A 19,426-nucleotide genomic window follows, 5' to 3' on the forward strand; every position below is an offset into this window, starting at 1 on the left:
TCTCACTGCCTGTAATAACATGGAAGAAATTAAAACACCTATTTTTTCACTTTGCAAACTAGTGCCAATGTCATAATTTCACTGCACCACTGCAGCTCCCCCAACCCAGCTGATGTTATACATATTCGGAATTAACATTTTTTCCTACAGCAATAAAGAGCCAAGGAAAGGAAACCGTAACTCCTTGCAGTCTGAAGACTCAAAATAGCAGTAGGACGCTTAAAGAAAAGAATATAGTAGTAGGCCTGAAAGGTCTCCAATTCTCAGCTTTTTCAAGGATTTAAGGTTTGCTCCTGAGTATTACGAGGATTTTGCTTTATAGAGAGCAACATGCAACACTGGCTTAAAGTAGATAAGAAGTAGAACTGCTGATTTCCCAAGCGAGGTGGATCAATGAGAAACTTAAGCAGCTGAAGGACAGAACAGGGACAAGATTGCTCAGTAATAAGCAACAAAATGCAGCAGAAGCAAGACTGGTGTGAAACGTGTGTGAAAAGAAGTTGGCAGACGCAGCAAGTTTCCCTGCCCAATATCAGGTTAAGGTAATTAGGCTATATTTCTAGTGAGAAAGGATGCATTCCAAGGAGGCAGTTAATGATTTCACAGCTAAGTCAGTTTCTAAGGAAACAGCGAGCAGAATATTGAGTAGCTCAGTCCCTCTTGAGTGATCTCAGCAGCGAGTCTTTAAAGAGGAGGGAAGGGAAAGGAAAAAAGCAGCTTTCCAATGTTTCCTGGCTTCCCCATACAACAGGAGCTTGTCCATACAGGGATCCCATGACAATCCATCTGAAGTAACCAGAGATTTGTCTGTACTGGAAAGTTGTAGAAAAATGAGCATGGAATATCTGCTTCATGTGCAGTAGCTATTCTGCATTAATTTTCTGTGTGAATACTCCTATTCAGCACTGGAAGCCCCCCCCCTCCCCTTTCTGAGGTATGAACTAACAACTCAAAGAGACACATTATAGTATCTCCATCAACTGCTTCCTTTTTCACCTTGTTTGAGAAATGGAATGCGTTACATCAGGTCTCGCAGAAGAACTTCAAACGGCTTACATTCAATTCTGAATGCAAGCATTTACATGTGTTTTTACGCAGTTTAACTTTGGCTGAATCAAAAACTTCAGATGAACTGTCCTGGGTTGTTCCTGGGTAAACAAGCTGTACAGGAGAGTAAGAAGTCTAACATTTTTCATACCATTTCATTTGATGCAAACATGAGACACTTAAATAATTTAAAAATTTGAAAGCAATATCTGAACTGGATGTATTTCATATTAAGGCAGCTATGATTTGGTTACTTTTATTGCCCTCCTCTTCCTAAGAAAGTAATTTCCTCATTTTACTAAATGAATTCTTACTAAAATTAGAAAGACATAAAGCCACCAGACCTTATTCTTTCTGTTGCAAAAGCTACCTCAAGCATGTTACTATTTACTGCAGTTTTCTTGCACAAATAAATTATATACAAAATGTAAACTTCTAATTCACAGTGGTATCTCACGCTTCCTACATGCAAGCACCAAATACTCTTATAATTTCCACCACCTGGCAAAACTGGAGGGAAATAATTTCCACATATTCTTCACCATGCTAGACTTTTGCTGATGACATTTCTCCTCTCTAGTTTACACAATAAGGCGATCTGTAAAAAAGGCTTCACCCACCACTTTTCTCAGACCCAAAGCTACTAGAAGCACTATGTAGAGAAAGATTTTTATTTTTTTTTAAATCAACATGATTTTTTTTAATCACACCTCAAGTTGTGTTGCAGAGGCAATAGGCTGCAAAGCTGTCCGTAAGGAGATTTAAGCGTTGACACAACAAAGTACCAGTGTCACTCAGGTAATCCCGGGATTTTGTTAAGCAAACATTACCTGGGTAGACGGTGATAAAGAGAGGCATTTGATGACTTCTAGACATTTTTCTGGTACATAAACTGTAGCACATTACGTTGCACCAGGAAATAAAAGCTATTCCCTCAGGTTTGCCACTGTTTTTCTGACTTTTCCTTGGCAAGTCACTTCATTGTCACATGCTTGTTTTCCTCTCCACTTAAAAAGCAGGAATGTAATGCTTAAACACTCCCATGGTAACTAAAATCTACTCCTGAAAAATATTTTCTAAGTTTCCTTGATATTAAGTGAGGCTACCTTAACAGCCAGTGCCAGACAGTCAGTCCAGCTCCTCTAGTCTACCGCTGGAAAAAATACCATGCGGTGGAAGTGGGATCTCAAACCTGGTACCACTGACCCCACAATGAACCAATCAAACCAAGAGCAAGGTGTCACAGACACCCCCAATGGATTTTTTTTTTTTTTTTTTTAACAGGAAATCAGACATACTAAGATTTGTCTTTTCCATTTTCTTTTTAGTGTGTTTTATGGGTGGGTAGCGTATCTGTCTAGAGCAATATACTTTTTTTTGCTTATAACATGAAGATCCCAGTCATTTTACACACTCCATGCAACTTACAAATAGAATATATTGTGAGAAGAAGAAAGAATTATGAACACACAGGATATAACGCAACTTTAAATCAAATTGATCAGTAAACACTTGTTCAACTATTCAAAGTATGTGGCCTCAGCCAGCAGACCTTTCTCTGCCTACAGCACTCTTATTTCTTCTTTCAAGTGATTTTTAAAGAATGACAATGCCAATGCGCTTTCAAGTACGGAGATTTTATTTATCTGGCAGTGGGGATATTTGTTAGGTCACTTTTTAAGTTAAAAAAAAAAATCCTGCTTTGCCTCATTTGTTTAGACTTACATTGGGTATGCAGTTCTGTGATAACCTGGTGTCACAGGTCTCTGGAGAGGCTCGTCTATACTCTGCTGGACACTGGGAAACAGCTTCTTCTTGGTTTTTGGAGTATGAGTCATTATCTGATACACAGGTAATAAGGAAATTGAAACAAAAACAAACAAACAAAGAGAAGGTAGTGGAAAGACCAGGAACTAGAACCACTGGAAAAAAAGTCTGTAGAAACACTGCAACAGCAACTAAATTGTGTTCCAGTATCAGTCCATGAAATTCCGTAGAATCATTACAGGTTGTCCCATGACATCTTATCTCATCACTCATTCATCATCACTGTAGCCGGACCTGTGTGTGGACTTTGACATCCAGAAGGCATACAGCCATATTTATCTCACATTAAATTGCAGCATACTAAATGGCAGTCCTGACAACTTTTTTTTTTTTTTTTTACTTAATTGTCTTTTTGATGCTTGAGGTAAGACATACAGTACTTGATCTGGCATAAAGATTGAGGGAACAGTTAATTTTTCAACTTTTTTTTTCCCTGTCAAAATAATTTCAGACCAGCAGAGTGTTTCAGCGTTAAGTTGCTCAGCGCTTCGTTTTGTGTGCCACAGAGTCAGTGATCTAGCACTAAAACCCTAAGGCTGTCCTTAGCTTATTACCAAGTCACAGCCTGATTACCTCCCAAGAAGGGGCAGCTACCTTTTTCAAACTTATTCTATTTCTGAACTACAGCTTAGAAAACAAACAGCGAAAGATTTGGACTGCCATGCAAGTCCAAATCAACAAAATGAAAAAGAAAAGATTTTAGAAAGTGATGAAACCACTGAAATTAAACACTTAACCCAGCAAATTCATTTATTTCAGGATCATACTAACTGGTACTCACTCCCAAGTACTCAGTTGTCAGCAGCTTCTCTCCTGTAAGTTCTCCCAGTTGAGGTTGTAAAATCTCATCTTTGTCCAGATCAGCCTCCATGATGTCATGGTCTTCCTGCAACAGCAACACACGTTATCTCAGCCCATGTTCCAAGGACGTTTGCATTCCAAATTTAGTTCTCACTTCAGTAGTCACTTGGATGATATCTACTTTCCAGGTAAATGACTTAATACTGCACATGTAAATAGTAACAGGCAGGCAATTTCTATCAAAAAAGCAGATAGCTAAGAAAACTCACATACGCTTTTGATACAAACAGAAACTACGGAAGCCTGAGAGAAGGAAACATTTCTTTCTCTACAAATCCTTCTCCACAAGGCACAGCACGAATTTCAAAAGTTGTTCTTCAAATTTCCTCAAGCTCAAATCATTATTCCTTGCGGAACTTAATAAAGACTCGGGAAAATCTCAGCAATTGGTATTTTTGTGGAACACCACATTCTAGTCCGAGGAAGTGCAGTGCTCCATCTTTAACAAGCAGCTGCTGTGAAGTTTGGAGTTTTAGTTTTTGCAGATCTAGTCATACAGCCAACTTAGTCATGCAATACAGACTGATAAAAACAACCCGATGGAGTTTTCTCAGCCACGCTGGAAGCTGAGAAAAGGATATCCTTGTTTCTTTTTTTTTTTTTTTTTAAGTCAATTTTAAAACTAAAACATACAAGACAGTTATCTTTCAAGCAAATAGAACGACAGAGAACTTGTACAGATCTTGTTATGGATCAGTATCATGTGACAGTAATAAAAGTTATAGTTTGAGATTAGATTATTACAAGTAGCAGTAAAAATAACCACACATTAAAACAATTCATAGTCTTTCCTGAACACAATGCTAGCATTCAATTAGGTAAAAATGCCCACATATATGTATTCAGCACTCTTCCCTACACCTTCACAAAAACACTCAAGTAATTTACTGTTGCTTATTCCCCATCTGGGGAGCAAAAGCATTTTATTACTTATTTTCAAGAAAAGGGAGGCATCATTTTTAATGACTCGAGACAAAAATTCCTTATGGCTGGGCATGCAAAGCTCCTCTGAGGGCAGTGGTTCCTTAAAGGTGAGACCAGGGGCAGCCATCTGAAAGCAGATGTTTCTGGAGCAATCTGAAGCAGCAGCAGCAGCTACTCAGCTTTGCACCGAATCTTTAAAGCTCATAATTCGGGGCTGCTACAAAATTCTTGGAAGCAGTACTTTAGGATACCAATATATTGACAGTCCTCTGTTGACTTTATTTCACACACACAAAAAGTAACCAACTTCAAGTGAGAAGTATCCAGAATTCACTCTCTCATGTTTATTTCTAGTAGAATTCGGCTTTCATACAAACCAAGAAGTATTAAAGTTTGAGGGACTCCTCCAACAAACCAAAAGTAGTCATGCATGACAGTATTTTTGCTTGCATTTTGCTCTTGGAAAGCAGTTTCTTCCGAGCTGCCCGTGATAACCTAGATAAGAACCACCCCACACGTAGTAAAGAAAACAGATTGCGACAGTAAATATAAGTGACTAAGAAAAAGTAAATGACTTGTTAAAGTAAGGTATATTTAAAGTAATGTAGAAAGCCTGTTAAAAAAGCCATTAAAAACAATGATCACTGATATCCTAGGTAAATTTTAGAGATAAGAGATGTCTGCGTATGAACGACAGCCTTCTGAGGTGTGAAGCAATTTTTTCTTAATTTATTTTTTTCTGTATATAGATTTAATAAAAAATAGTTTTTACATAAGTACTTTTGAGATACCAGATTGTTAATTCTCTTCATCCTCCCAAAGATGCATTCTCCTGACACTCAGCCATAAAGGACAAGGCTGTACAGGACCTCAGGGAGATGTTCCATCTGCCTTTCTCTCCAAGGATATGTTAAAACCAGCTGGGAAGCTGGGTAGGTGTGAAAGGTAACCCAGATAATGGAAAAAATACAGATAAACACTTGTACAGTAGCCAACAATGGAAAAAATACAGATAAACACTTGTACAGTAGCCAACAATCACCTGTATCAAGCAAATCAACAACAAAAACAGACTAAACTCCACAATATACTGTACATGCTTTAGCAAAGATGAGCTTTATAAATAGTCTGGTGGAGATTTTCATCCAGCTACCATGCATGCATGATGTATTTAGCTTTTCTTCACGGATCTCCTCAGCTTCCCCAGGTTCTACCTCACCCAATGTGCTGGTTGAGGCATTCTGCCACACGGAGAACAGCAGTTTCTGGCTCTTGGGAAGTACCTCTCCCTGCCAACCTTGCTCTCTAACATTATTTACCATAGCAGGTAACTGATCCTGAACGTTTCCCTCCTCTAGCTCCTCCTTGCACAGAAGGAAAGCTTTGCCATATGCACCGTCATCCTTAAACCACTGCAACACCACAACTGGTGCCCCATTCACCACTGTTGGCAGCAAACCTTTAATGCAATGGCTCGAAGCCTCGTGATTAAGCTTCTTCCTTTGATGTACCCTTCGTCTGAAGTCTATTTTCACACTGGAGTTTACTAATTTTATTGCCAGGTGCTGAGTGATGGTGACATCACGGGGTGTTTGATAAATGGTCACTGTACAGTTATCTAACGTATCTCGAGCTTGTAAGTAAACTTCTGAGCTAGAGCTATGATATCACATATTTACTTTTACAGGCAGCTTTTTAAGAAGGTCCAAGTCAAATAAAAAAGCAAATATAAAGATTAAATATTAAATATAAAATATGTTAGTATTTAACAGAACAGTCAAAAGAATATTAAGCACCAGAAATTATGCATTGTAACTGTGGCTCTCATCACACACCAGACAGCTCATCTAACGAAGTGGGCATATACTCTGGAAAACAGTGCATCCTGAGCTCTACATAAATCAATTTAAAGCTCGGCAGACAAACCTTAAAGCCATTTTTCTTCTGAGTAACACTACGCAGAAATTTTTCATATATGCTCTAATGTCACACACTGCAGAATCTTACATTTCCCAGTGTGTGACGTTCTCTTAGAAATCTCAGGCTCATCCTCCAACAAGCTCAACCACATCTTGGCGGCAGTGTTTAGGAGAAAGTCAGTACCACAAGGTCTGTTCAAAGCCAGAAGAGAATTCAGCAACTCTAAATTAATCACAGGCAAAAGGAAAAAAAAGGAAAAAAACAACAAGAAAGGTAATGGTAACAGCATGGGGACTCTTCACATGTTTTTGGAAACAAGAAAAGCTTGGGTAGAAACTGCAACTTAAGAGTCTGCATAAAAGACTCACTTTGTTATTTCTTAAGCTGTGAAGGTGTAAATCGGTGCCGAGTAAATCAGCAACAAATGATGATATCAGCAGGCAGTCTGAATGCATGTCCATATTGTCACTAAATAGACGTATAGGGAAATATATTGTCTGTAGTAGCTTTTAAGCATTATGTCAAGGCAAGGCTTCCGACAAAGTCTTTCAGAACTTTGTGCTGCCAGATCACAGCACCAGATGTTATCACAGAACAATAACTCACAGCATTTCCAAAATACAAAAGGGCCTCAAGCACCGAGGCAGCGAGTCAACAGAGCTTTGCTTAGTTAAGAAAGTAACAACATTATGAGTTTTGTATAGCCTTTTGTTGCCACAGTTTGTATATTCTGCTTTCTGAAAGACCGACAGACCAGCCCTGCATGGAACAGAACAGAATTACAGTGCCAGAAGCAGTTACAATGTAGGACTCGCCACATCATTATTATAGAAGTAGTTGTAAAACTGCCTGAATTAAGAGTTTTTCCTTTTCTTTTTAATATAATCTCAAAGCTATTGTAAAACTGAAACCAGACACTTCTCTGTCTCAAGAGCTTATTGTTATATTTGAGTAAAATAAGGACTGACAGAAGCCTGTTACACATTTCACATACAATTGGTTTGACTTAGAGCCTTGGCTGGGATTGTGAGCAGCAGCAACTCATCTAGAGGACATGACTGAATAAGAGAAATCATCAGCAGGAAAAAATAAAAGTAAAAATCACAACAAAAGTATGCGACACCATCACACAATTTAAAGCCACACCTTTCACGAATGGTGTCCCAATCTCTGTGATTTCATAACAGATCATAGTAACCTTCAAATAAGGATACTGGTGTTCAGGGGAAAAATATCTCAACTTTGAATACTCACAATACATCTGAGACACCGAAAGCCTTGGAACACCAGTTAAAAGGTGTTAACCAGTTAAAAGGTGTTAATCCCTGGAAAGACCACCTTGCATATAAAGCACTGGTTTTGGTCTGGAGTCATGGAAAGAGAAGATTACTGAAAACACACTTCAGAACTGCAGGAGATGATACAATTACAATAATCCAATCCTAATAGAAAAAAAAAATAAGAGTTTACTGAACCCCTTTAGAAGAAAAAAGAGCTGACTGTAAATGAAAGCTTCCATACAGCTGTAAAGTTAGAATTTCCACATGGCTGTAAAATTAGGGAAAGGCACAAGGGATAATCTGGTCTATGCTTCTCACAACTTATTGTGCCACAACACAAAACAGCTAAAGAATGCAAATACAAATTTTTTTCAGGACACTGCCAAGCAAAGCCTGGATCCTGCAACGTGATACACTACATGGCTACAAGTAAACCACACCTTTTACAAATGGGATGTTTGCATATTTTGCTGTTTTCACAATGTAACAGGTTCAAAGTTCACTTGGAAATACGCTCAGTCAACCTGCAGCCGCAGGGCACGTTCTGGGTTCAGCAGCATCACCACTCTTCCTAAGCATTACCATGCAACAAGCTAGCAAACACACACACAACAGGCTTACTGAGTTTTATGCATCTTATTCTTTGTAACATCACCAGTGAAGACTGTGTTGAAAATTTCTTAAACATTGTTTACACCTTGCTTTGATGGTTAATTTAAATCACAGAATCACAGGAACGTTTGGGTTTAAAGGGACCATTTCAGACCATCTAGTCTGACTTCCCTGCCATGGGATCATGGCAAATAAACTAGTTACACTATGTGCTGTCTACACCTGGAATCCTACACAAACAGCTTCTTAAAAAATGCTGAAGTGAAATTATCAGTATAAAAAATTTTGTTAACAGTGCTGGAAATATACAGCTAACCAGTTTACACTATCGTGCTGTTTCTGATACTTGCTATCTTATTTTTTTCTTCTTCTTCTCTTTTTATGGCAGTTATTTTCAAATTCGGAATTACTGTTTTCCTTCATCATAAACTATTTATGAAATATATTTAAAAGTTTCTAAACAGCAAAATGAAGTCACACATTAAACAGATAAAGATACCTTAAGAAAAAAATAATATTTTAAAAACTATTCTGGTGATATACTGGATCATTCACGTCCTTTATATTTAATTGCTGAAATAAGTCTGTTTGAAAGCAAGATTTCTACTTGTGTTCACCTCTTTACTTATTTCCAGCTATAATCCTTTATTTATCACGAAGGAGGTGACTTGTCAAAATAAAAGTATAGGACTTCAGATGGAATAAAGGTAATGTCAACGGATACAATTTTCTTGTTAATATTACCACGGTAATTAAATAAAACCAACAACAACAAAATCAACAAAAGGTAAAAAAAGAAAAGAAAAAAAAAGAACACTTCCATGGAATAAACAAGGTCTAGTTTGTTGACACAAATACTTTTTGTCTAGAGGACTAAGGATTTTTCTAAAAGGTTCCAGAGGGCCTTTATACTTACTTCCTCATCCTCTTCTTCCTCTTCATCATCAGACACAGCACTGTCATTTAATGGCTCTTCTAGAAAGAAGCAAAATGAAACTCTATAAGAACACGTCTAACCTAAAAGAATCTCTAGTTATTGCCCTTCTTTTGGAACATTCAGATTTAGCTTGCTTCTCTTATAGACACACCATTCTTCTCAGGACAACTACTGGAATTATTTGCTCCTATAAAGCATGCTAGAAATCACTGAAGCCAATTCATATCCAAGAAAAAAAAAGGCAGAAACAGAAACACTTAGGAATGGTTCTTTTCTCATAAATCCTACTATGATGCCTCAGTGTATTTACTGAGGAGACTTGAATGAGAGTGTGTGCTTGCAAGTTTGTCTATTTTTCAACTAACTTTTAATAAAAATATTCCACTTCTCTCTACAAGCACTTCATTATTATACTGTCCACAAGTAAAAATATTGTTTTTTAACTTTTGTGCAGTATAGCAGAATACAGAAGATCAATACGAATTTTAAAAAAAAAAAACAACACATAACAAAATCCCCCAAGGTCAGCAGTGTATCTGCAATAACAATTGCAGATAACAGAGCTATGCTCCTCTACAGAATGAGAGATGAGCAGAGACTGACATAGTCACCAAATCCTGCCTTACAATTTGTATCACCTGCTTATTTTTGCAGTTGACACTGGTCTCTTGTTACTGTGAGGGCACCGGCATTAAAAAAAAAAACAGACAAAGGCATTCTGTTGACAGTCCCAAAACTTCAGGTTTGGGAACTACACAGCCTTTTCTTTCTTCTTTATAAATGTAACACAAAAATCAATTTTAAAATGTATCAAATCCTGACATTAACTATTCACCCTCTCTGAGCCCATCACATTACTGTAGTTCTACAAGAGTTTCAATGCCAAATAAAAAAATGAGCCTTCTTCTGACTTTTATGAAAGATGTACAGCTCAGATAGCTGCATTTGTTCCTCTGACCTGAATTGAGCTGCTTGATAATAAATTCAATCTGCCGGATCATCTCTGCACTTCCTTCCTTGATAAAGCAGCGCAGAATTTCTTCCATTCCCTGGATGGAGTGGAAAACATTGCTAGGTTACTGTTTCATGTGACCACACTGACAGAGCACTGTCAGCTAAAATATCACTGTTTTGTTGGGAAGAATATTGGCAGTGTGAAACAAACCACCGTGTCCAGCAATAAACATTCCTTTTTGTCCATACACTTCCCAAAGGCCAAAGAAATGGGATGTGTACGTTGCTTCTAGATTTAGATATGCAAGTATCCATGATGAGCAGCAAATTTTAATAGATCTGCTGCTTCCACCTTCTCAACTCAGTTGTTAACACAGGCGTCAAGAGAAAATGGCAAATTTGCCTTCACAGAGATAACTGTGAAAGATTTAGAGAAGGAAAGCAAAAGGCAGGACCATCTTTGACCTTCTCTAAACTCCGTTTCTTCCTTTGCAGTCCCTTATAGGCTTGATGTTGTGCCTTTAATCATTTAAGATGACATTCAATCCTTTGTGTTCTGCTAGGTAAAACATCTGACAACAATCATGTCTGTAAAACTTTCTAGGTTAGTCCTTAAAATACAAAGATACACTGCTGTCCCTGGAATAGCTTCATCAACCCCAAGTCAAAACACTTTTGTTACCATTAGACTAGCTTTCACCTGAATCAGTTCCTAGTTCTGTGAAAACCTTCCTCCTGCCCTCCCCAGCTAACCATGTCTAGACCAGACAGGAAAAAAAAAAAAGCAGCAAGAAGAACACTTATCCCCTTAGCTCACTTGAGCCGAATGACTTAACTCAGGGAAGGACATAAATAGCAGGTCAGATGAAAGCATCTTCTGAGCCACATCCAATCTATGAAATGCTACATGGACAACTGTTCTAAAATAACATCTTTCATTTATAAACTAAGAAGGATCCTTTATGCTGCTGGGGCTTCACCTTTAGGAAAAGGCTAGCAAATATGGCAAAAATGTTCAAGACGTACATTTATACCTGTTTGTATATCAAAGGTGGAGGGCCTCCTGCGGATTCCCTTCTCAAAATGCTATGCCTATGACAAACCTGCTGCTCGCCACTCAACAGATACCCACACACATCATCTTCAGCGCATGAAGTGATCTCTGTGCTAAGCAAAGCAGAACTTCTTACCATTGCTCTGGCTTCTTCTCGGACAGAAGGGATGGCGAGAATGCTATACAGGGCTCCATTCACATATGGTTGTATCTAAGAGGAAGAAATACTTGCCAGTAGTCAGACCACTAAGAAAAACTCTGACATTCAGCCAAGTAGACTATAACCAAAATTTAAGAGTGAAGGAACAGAACCAACTATGTTCAGAGAGTTTAATCAGGGTAGCCTACACACTTGCAAAAATTCCCACTTGGTAAGCAGTGATTTTCTGGGGGGATGCAAGTACACTGTGACATGATTGAGCTAAACCAGTACTGCTGTGTGTTGATAGTCCCCACCCCTTTTTTGAAAATGTGTTCTTGCAAACTGACCTAGCCCACGGCCAAAAAGAAAAAAAAAAAAGAGAGAGAGAGAGAAAGGAGAAAAGCAGAAAAAATAGGTTAGTTTCTGACTAGCACTAGTGGCACTACAAAAAACAGGAAAGGACAAACAACTGGGACAAAACCATGTCAGCATAAACACAGACAGGTTTCAAGCACTGTAGCCTTAAGCAGGATGATAAAAGCTGTAGAAATGTAAAAGATCCTCCCACTCTGCTGCCTATTTACTGTCCCTCAGCAGAGGCAAAAAAACTTGGTAATATGATTAGTGAAAACCACCAGATATGTCAAACTACTTTTAGTAGCACTTATGTGACCCGTTGTGTTGGCCAGTTACTGTTGGAGCACTAAGACGTCCAGTCGTCCTCTGACTGTATTTCGGAAAAACGAACAAGTGAGCTAGGCAGTGAGCAGAGGAAACAAGGAAAGACAAGGGATTTGTATTTACACAAGGACTCCACAGCTTCTCAGAAAGTTCTCTTGGCACCCAAGAGAGCTGCCTTGTACCTTTGACTGCAATAACAAAACTTCTATCAGTTGCACTGGTACAAAGTCCTAAGAATCCATCCTTTAACGGAAATTTCAAGGTCCTTCTAAGGCACAGACTTCAACTGTATCACAGCGTTTTCTAAATATTTCAGTCTAGGAACTGAGATGTTATTTTGTACTACTATGTATTGTATTAACTTTCTCATTCATAAAAACACAAATACTGAAAGAGTTCAATAAAGATATGACAAAATTCATCTTAATTAAAACAGTGCCAGTAAAGAACTGATCTACGCCCTCTGATTAATTCATAAAACCTGGAGCTAATAGTTCATTGAAACATTCACTGTTTCCAGTTTAAGTGATAAACAAAACACCTTCTTGATGATCCAATTATTAGATATAAACATGAGATCCCAGAGTTTGTATTTTGTTTTTACTGGATGTCCCAAACCGCCTTGCAAAATCATCAAAGAATTGATCTAGAGTATCCCAGTAAACTCTCCCTCTCTGTGATTTCAATTTCATAAAAATATTTGTCTGCATTTTCTCCTCCCTTCAGTTCTACCAAATGGTTAGAAGAAGTACTCCTCTGCAGAGAGAGCTGAATCAATGCTTTACATAAAAGACAAATTTTATCAGTGATGTCTTGAAAACATAAGGTAGAAATAAACTATCACCTTTAACACTTTCCTCTGAGGTTGTTTAATATAACATCTATGGCACAAGTGTGTCTGGAGACAGAAAAGAAGCTTGAACCACAAGGCAGTAAAGAGGCAGGTCAAACAAAGTGGCAGACAAAAACATATTTGGGCTTGAACGTCACAGGTGTACTGCTTTCTTGTAATGTTCTTTAAATTAGCAGCAGATTTGTTTTTTTGTGCCAATGTTTTACATAATGGCTTGCACCTCAGCTCATGAAGTAGTCAGACCAAATCCTCTCAGTCTTGAGATAACATTTAAACAGTATCAGAAACAGCAGTCAAGAATGCATGTGGATTACACGATAGCTGGGCACCTACAAGACTTTCACTTCTGGCTATCAACCTGTGTTAAAGGAAGACATAATTACATCTAGAAAGATCTGTGTCCAATGAAATCAAGTTCACAGAATTGTGAATTTTAGGAAACTTTCGAGGTACTTAATTACTTGAAAGTCTAACAAGGGAAACAAAGCCAATTTATGTATTTATTTCTGTTTCTTCCTTTCTTGCCTTTTTCATCTTTAATTTTCCTTTTTACCTTTTTCTTAACCCTAAGTTGCTGTACAAGTACCTCATGATTTTCATGGCCAAGAAGATCAGAGAGAATTTTGAGCACATGGTTTGCAATCCTTGCACACATTTTCTTCCCTGCAAAGGGAGAAAACAAATATGCTTGAAAAAAAAACAACACCAAGAAAACAGATCAGAGAAAGTGTCTTAATTATTTCTTAGAATCAGTACTAAATACAACGAATTTACACAGAGCAATACTGTTCCTGCCAAACGCTGCTCATAACTGAGCTGAAATTAGTGGAGTTATTCCAGTTTTATACAATCACAATCTTGGACAGGATGCAACACAAAGGGATTTAACGAAGTTAAACAAAGGCATATTTTTTCTTATGCCAAGCTCTCTTCCTTGCCTTACTTTCCTTTTTAAAACGAAACTTACTCTAAGGTTCTTAGAAGTCTTTTAAGACAGGAACCTTATTTTCTCAGGGGACATCTCTACACTGTAAAGTATAGCACACAAGTATTTCATTTCACATGGTGAAGGTTAAGCTCCTTGCCATTAGTGATTAAGTCAGTTCTGACTTTCTTTTACATAAACAGATCTCATAAATAGTAAGTGTCCTTCTAAAAGTGGACCTGGAACGTAGGAATCGTAGTCCTCACATGTTGATCTGAAAAAAAATCAGATCTTGCAGGGTTTCATTGATTAACTGCTTCCTTAGTTCTTGGGATTTTGGTCAAGCTAACCTCTGGAGTCTGGGATTCTTGGGAAAGAGATATGCTCATTAAATACTGGTTATGACACTCAAATGTCACTAGTTGGTTGAGTCTCAGCTACTAAATATAGTTACTTCAAAGAATCCAGGGATAACAGTAAAAGGTTTCAGGATCTTCCCTATCCACTTGGAAGAAACTTGTAATTCAGAAGTAAGATACCTGCACTCCTCAGACACAGATTCATGAGCAAGGCAACAGCATACTCCAGTGTGTAATCAGACAGGCTATCTGTATCTGTCAGAACATCAACCAGCCAGAAAATGAGCCCATCTTTGATCATTGCTGACTGCAGTGCACGCCTAGGATTAAAAACAACAATACACACAAAAAAGCAAACCACAAGGTAAACACCTTTTGAATACATTTATATCTAATACGAGTACATTAAAAACCTACTGCATCTACCTGCCACATGCTAGCTTGCCAACAAAAAAATAAACTACTCATTTGGGCTGAATCAGTTAAACTAGTGAACTAACAAAGCCTGCTAAGTAGATACGGATTCCTGTAGGGTTAGAAGACTGAAATACTGTTGGATGTACACCTGCAAATTGCTGGGGTAAGTTTCATTGTTTTCTAAGGCTAATTCCATCTAATATTGCATTTTCCATTGGCTTCAAATTGGTTTAAAATAAGAAAAAAGCAAACAAAAAAACAGCTACACATAACAGACCCATAAAACAATTACTGCTTGACAAAGCACTACAGTATTTTTGTACTGCTGATTAGGCAGGTGCAATCTCTGCATAGATCTGTTTGCACTTTCTCTAGGGATTGTTATATTGTATAAATTTTTTCCTCAAACTGTAGTTGTATCTGACGAGTGCCAGGTGGTCAATAGTGATTGACTCCTACCACAGAACTTCCTCACTTAACAACACCAAACATACACACCCCATGTAGAATTTTGTTTTTCTCTTAGAAGTGGTGGAAAATGTCTTACTGAAAAACATAATCTGTTAATTACTTTATTTCTTACATCCAGTAAGTCTAAACTCCAAAGATCAAACAGTTATTTCCTTGGTTTTAGTATCTGGGATATAGATTACCCTTGAAAACTCACACACACTTCCTCGGTCCTGGATCGTAGGGTAGCCCTGTGCCAAGGACTGAGGCAAAACAAGGGAGCATCTGACCCTATATTAAAAGTCCCTCATGTCAAGTATCTGGCGTTAACCTTCTATAAAATGAACTGTTATTTTTCAGATTGAAAACAAAAATTGCAGTAGCTTATTTCACAAAAATGCTCCTGACCCCAAAATTCAAACTCAATTGTTCTATCAAACACTGCTTAAATGGAAAAATCATTTTGTCTAAGACTGGTTTAGGATTTCAAGCAGTAGGGTATGAAGATTTCTTCTCAAATATATGTAAGGTATTATGTAAGGAAGCAGTGCAGAATCTTATGCACATTTCCACATACTTTATCTGCTGAAAATCTAAATGAGGCAAATCCAAGAGCAGCACTTATTCTTCAACAAGCCCAAACAATCAACAACAACCAAACAAAATAACACAACTTGCAGTCTTAATTTAGAAGAGATAGATAAATATATCTCCTTACATTTAGTTAGCTATTCAGACCTGAATATTCCTCCCAAATACTGTGAAAACAGAGGTCCTAGATCATAGTTACTTTTAAAATGAGAGCAATATAATGCACTTCATTGCATTTGCATGAAATTTCATTTGAGTCAGTAATTCAAAAGGAAAAAACAGAATAGCCTACGTATAGACAGCTCCAGGAAAGAGGATCAACAGCATGAGAATGAAATCCCTGAAAAATGTTTGCAGAAAGGATAATGAAAACATTATGCATGGGAATGTAAAACAGCTCTTTTTTTTTTTTTCTCCCGTGTGGCATTTTCAGAACTTTCTACATTAAGACTTTCACTTCAGTTGTTCAGTTAAAGAATACATATAGAAGTACACAGAGCTGTGGTAGGAGATTTACGTTTACTCGAGTCATGACAGCTGGTAGGAAATCAGGTTAATTCAGTCAGCAAAACTGAATTCTCCTCCATTATAAATGACACCGCTTTCATCGGTCATCAGAGGGTCTGATGATTGTTATGGGAAAATCAAGCACTCTTCTTTCCTCCCTGAACAGAGCTTAACTTAGCCTGCATTTCCTCCCCTGCTGTCACCACTGAGTGCTGTGCTTTCATCACCTGAGGCTGAATTTCTGCAAAGCCCCCAGAACATTCTCCCATGTAAGGGAATCCTTGTCCTCAGCTTTCAGTCTCTCCTCCAGCAGTCGCAGCAACAGTGGGTTCTGAGAAAGGTAGAGACGACCTGGTGCAAAGAGCGATGAAAGAACAGATGCTGAGATATCAACTTATGACAGAAAAGTTTTTTCTCCTTGAAAGAGTAAGTTGGATTGACCTTAGTTTTTTCCTGAGGAGTCACAATGTGCCAAAACCCAAACAAACCCGAACAAATGAGTTGTCTAGCAGACCAAATCCACCCACGTGGTGTATTAGAGGTCCCTACCTGCCTAGTTAGTACCTCTGCTTGTACCACACAGAATCCGCTATTCTTTCAGAACATGCTTTCTGAATATTACAGTTTTATATACTCTGTGAAAAGCACTGAGATGCCAAAAGAGTTCAGGAAAGTTAGTGACTTTCAAAGGGATTTCAGGTCCTAGCAATAGTTAGCTTCTGAAGAAACACCAGACCTGATGGCTAACTTGGGACAGGCAGGAGATATGCAGTCTGGGAGCAGGTTTGCCAATAGGCACTTTAACTAGTGGCGAATTTCCCCTCCATATATATTTTTTTTGACCTTCATAAAGAGACTGAAGCCTACATAAAGACATCAACTGTCTAGGCTTGTGCACAGACCACAAATCAGCAAAAACAACAGAAATGATACAAACACACTGTCAAAAGGAAAACTTTCCAGACACTGAAAAACTCTTGAATCTATGCAACAAAAGACAGTGAAGCCCTAGAAAAAGTATGCCAATAAGACTCTAAATTCCCACACGGAGTGACATGCACTTCGTAAAGTACCTATGAGCCAGCATTATATGAAAATGATTTCCAACCCTCCTCCCCTCGCCATGGATCTCTTACCTTCTGCCAATGAAGCAAAAGCATTGATGAGCCTTGCCATGTACTGTCTGACTACCTCACTCTTAGACTGTAATAATTTAAGGACATTTCTCTGAAAAAGAAAACTAATGTTAGTAATAGCTCACCAAAGAGGGAAAAAAACAAACCTAGTCTTCTGTAACATTTTAAAAGCTTCAGTAAATTTTCAGAGCAAACAAGCATAGACTGCATACTGATGTCTTAAAAATTGTCACTGTGATTTAGAATTTTCCACTTCCTTTTTTAAATTTTGGCGTGGGGGTGTGGCTAAGGGAGAGACAGAAAATAAGCAGATCACAGCCACTCAGCTCTGTCTGTTATAATGCTATTAAACTCCATGGTGTAGAATAAGAATTATAATTAAGCAGCACTGGCAAAGAGGAAAACTAAAATTAGCGCATTTTGTTTGTGAACTTAAATTAACAGGTTTTCTTGGTCACTGGCTAAATATTAATGTCATCCGAATAGGAATGCTGTTGCTTGACAACTAGGAGTGTGGGAAAGCAGCTCAGTAACTTACAAAGAACAACACATTGCAAACTATTTTTAATCTGTTTTACTTTTGGCATTACCTTTGCATAACTTTCCTCTTACAGAAATTCTCAGGGAGAAAAAAAAGCGATCATTGATTTATTAATCCTTTAACTTTTCTAATGGCACAAGTTACTGTTGCAATGACAATGCAGCAGGCAGGTCCACAGCTTCTAACAACTGGGGAACTCAACCACGCATAAAATTAACCTTTATGAATTAAAAAAATATTTCCCTTTTGTTAGCAACAGTACTAGATCATCAGTGAATAAATCAACATGCCTGATTATCCCCTTCTAAAAAAAGGTAACAATCCATTCTAAACTCACTGAAATACTGTTGAACATGTGCATAATCAGACATTCCATGCAGGTATTAAGACTGAAGTGCTAATTCTGCTCTTATCCTAGAGCAGTGAAAATGAGTGTATTATCTAACAACACATACTGACTCAAAAAGAGACGGAGCATCTCGTAAACAAGAGCTGACTGCTAAGTGAGGGGCTCGGTAGGCTTCTGCTCAACTCAGACATCAAAAATCAGGAGAAGTGACAAATTTCCCCTTGGCTACAAGGACTGTATGCACTTGCTGAGATGATCTAAATCAAGAACTCCTGTAACGCTGAGCTTTGCCAATTACATCTAAAGACTGGGGCGAAGGAGTTAAACGTATCACACAATTTTGGCAGTACTAGTGCTTCCCCCCCACACTCCAGAGAGCAATAATATTTTCTGATCAGCACTTTATAGAAACAAATCAGCAATATCACACGCAAGCTGGAGAAAAGCCATTCCAGCTGACCTGACAGTTGCTGTGGCAATCTAGGAGGTCATTATTGATGTAGGCCTGCAGGACAGTATCTCTTTGTTCTCCAGGATATGATGTTGTCAAGCGCTAAAAAAAAAAAACACAACACAACACAAAAACATAAATAAATAATCCAGTCAAATAAACGAATGGTAATGTGAATTGATGACCACTGAAGATTTAAAAGGTGCAGATACCCCATAGTTGAAAATTAATCTTCTTCTCACAGAGGAAAGGAATTCAACCTCAGTGATCTAAGGGAATGAGATGAAATGAACTGACCTGATGTCAGCTAAGCGATCCATCACAGAGCTGTTACTCATAAGCTATCATCACTGTCCATACAAGAGAGATACAGCATAACTTCCCATAAAGTTAAAAAGCCCCTCTAATAGCTACAGATGTGGTGCTTTTCTAAAAGATCTCAGAATACTGGGCTAAGGGAACCACCAGTCAGACCTAACAGTTTTTGTTTGCTTGTTTTTTTTTTTTTTTTTTTTTTTTTTAAATGTGAAAAATGGACATTGAAGCTTGACCAGAATTTCACTATTACCACTTTTCACGTGTCACTTTGAAAGTGTCAGCTTCCTTTT

At 38.0% G+C, this 19,426-nt stretch overlaps 1 protein-coding gene across 4 annotated transcripts in view; it reads right to left on the reverse strand.

Moving 5' to 3' along the window:
* ARMC9 (armadillo repeat containing 9) overlaps positions 1 to 19,426 on the reverse strand; it is a 64,285-nt gene that overhangs the window by 14,138 nt on the left and 30,721 nt on the right. For 3 of the 4 annotated variants that reach the window (XM_068691705.1, XM_068691704.1, XM_068691707.1), the window contains 10 exons: positions 18,828 to 18,920; positions 17,478 to 17,568; positions 16,569 to 16,692; positions 14,557 to 14,696; positions 13,679 to 13,755; positions 11,553 to 11,627; positions 10,367 to 10,457; positions 9,388 to 9,446; positions 3,656 to 3,760; positions 2,773 to 2,888 (listed from right to left, as the gene is read on the reverse strand). In XM_068691705.1, coding sequence (XP_068547806.1) covers positions 2,773 to 2,888; positions 3,656 to 3,760; positions 9,388 to 9,446; positions 10,367 to 10,457; positions 11,553 to 11,627; positions 13,679 to 13,755; positions 14,557 to 14,696; positions 16,569 to 16,692; positions 17,478 to 17,568; positions 18,828 to 18,920 — 971 coding nt within the window. Of the gene's footprint in view, positions 1 to 2,768; positions 2,889 to 3,655; positions 3,761 to 9,387; positions 9,447 to 10,366; positions 10,458 to 11,552; positions 11,628 to 13,678; positions 13,756 to 14,556; positions 14,697 to 16,568; positions 16,693 to 17,477; positions 17,569 to 18,827; positions 18,921 to 19,426 lie in introns of those variants that run through there. The other variant, XM_068691708.1, reaches the window with a different exon arrangement.

Source organism: Anas acuta, chromosome 9 (assembly GCF_963932015.1).
Source record: "Anas acuta chromosome 9, bAnaAcu1.1, whole genome shotgun sequence".
Classification (NCBI taxonomy): domain Eukaryota; kingdom Metazoa; phylum Chordata; class Aves; order Anseriformes; family Anatidae; genus Anas; species Anas acuta.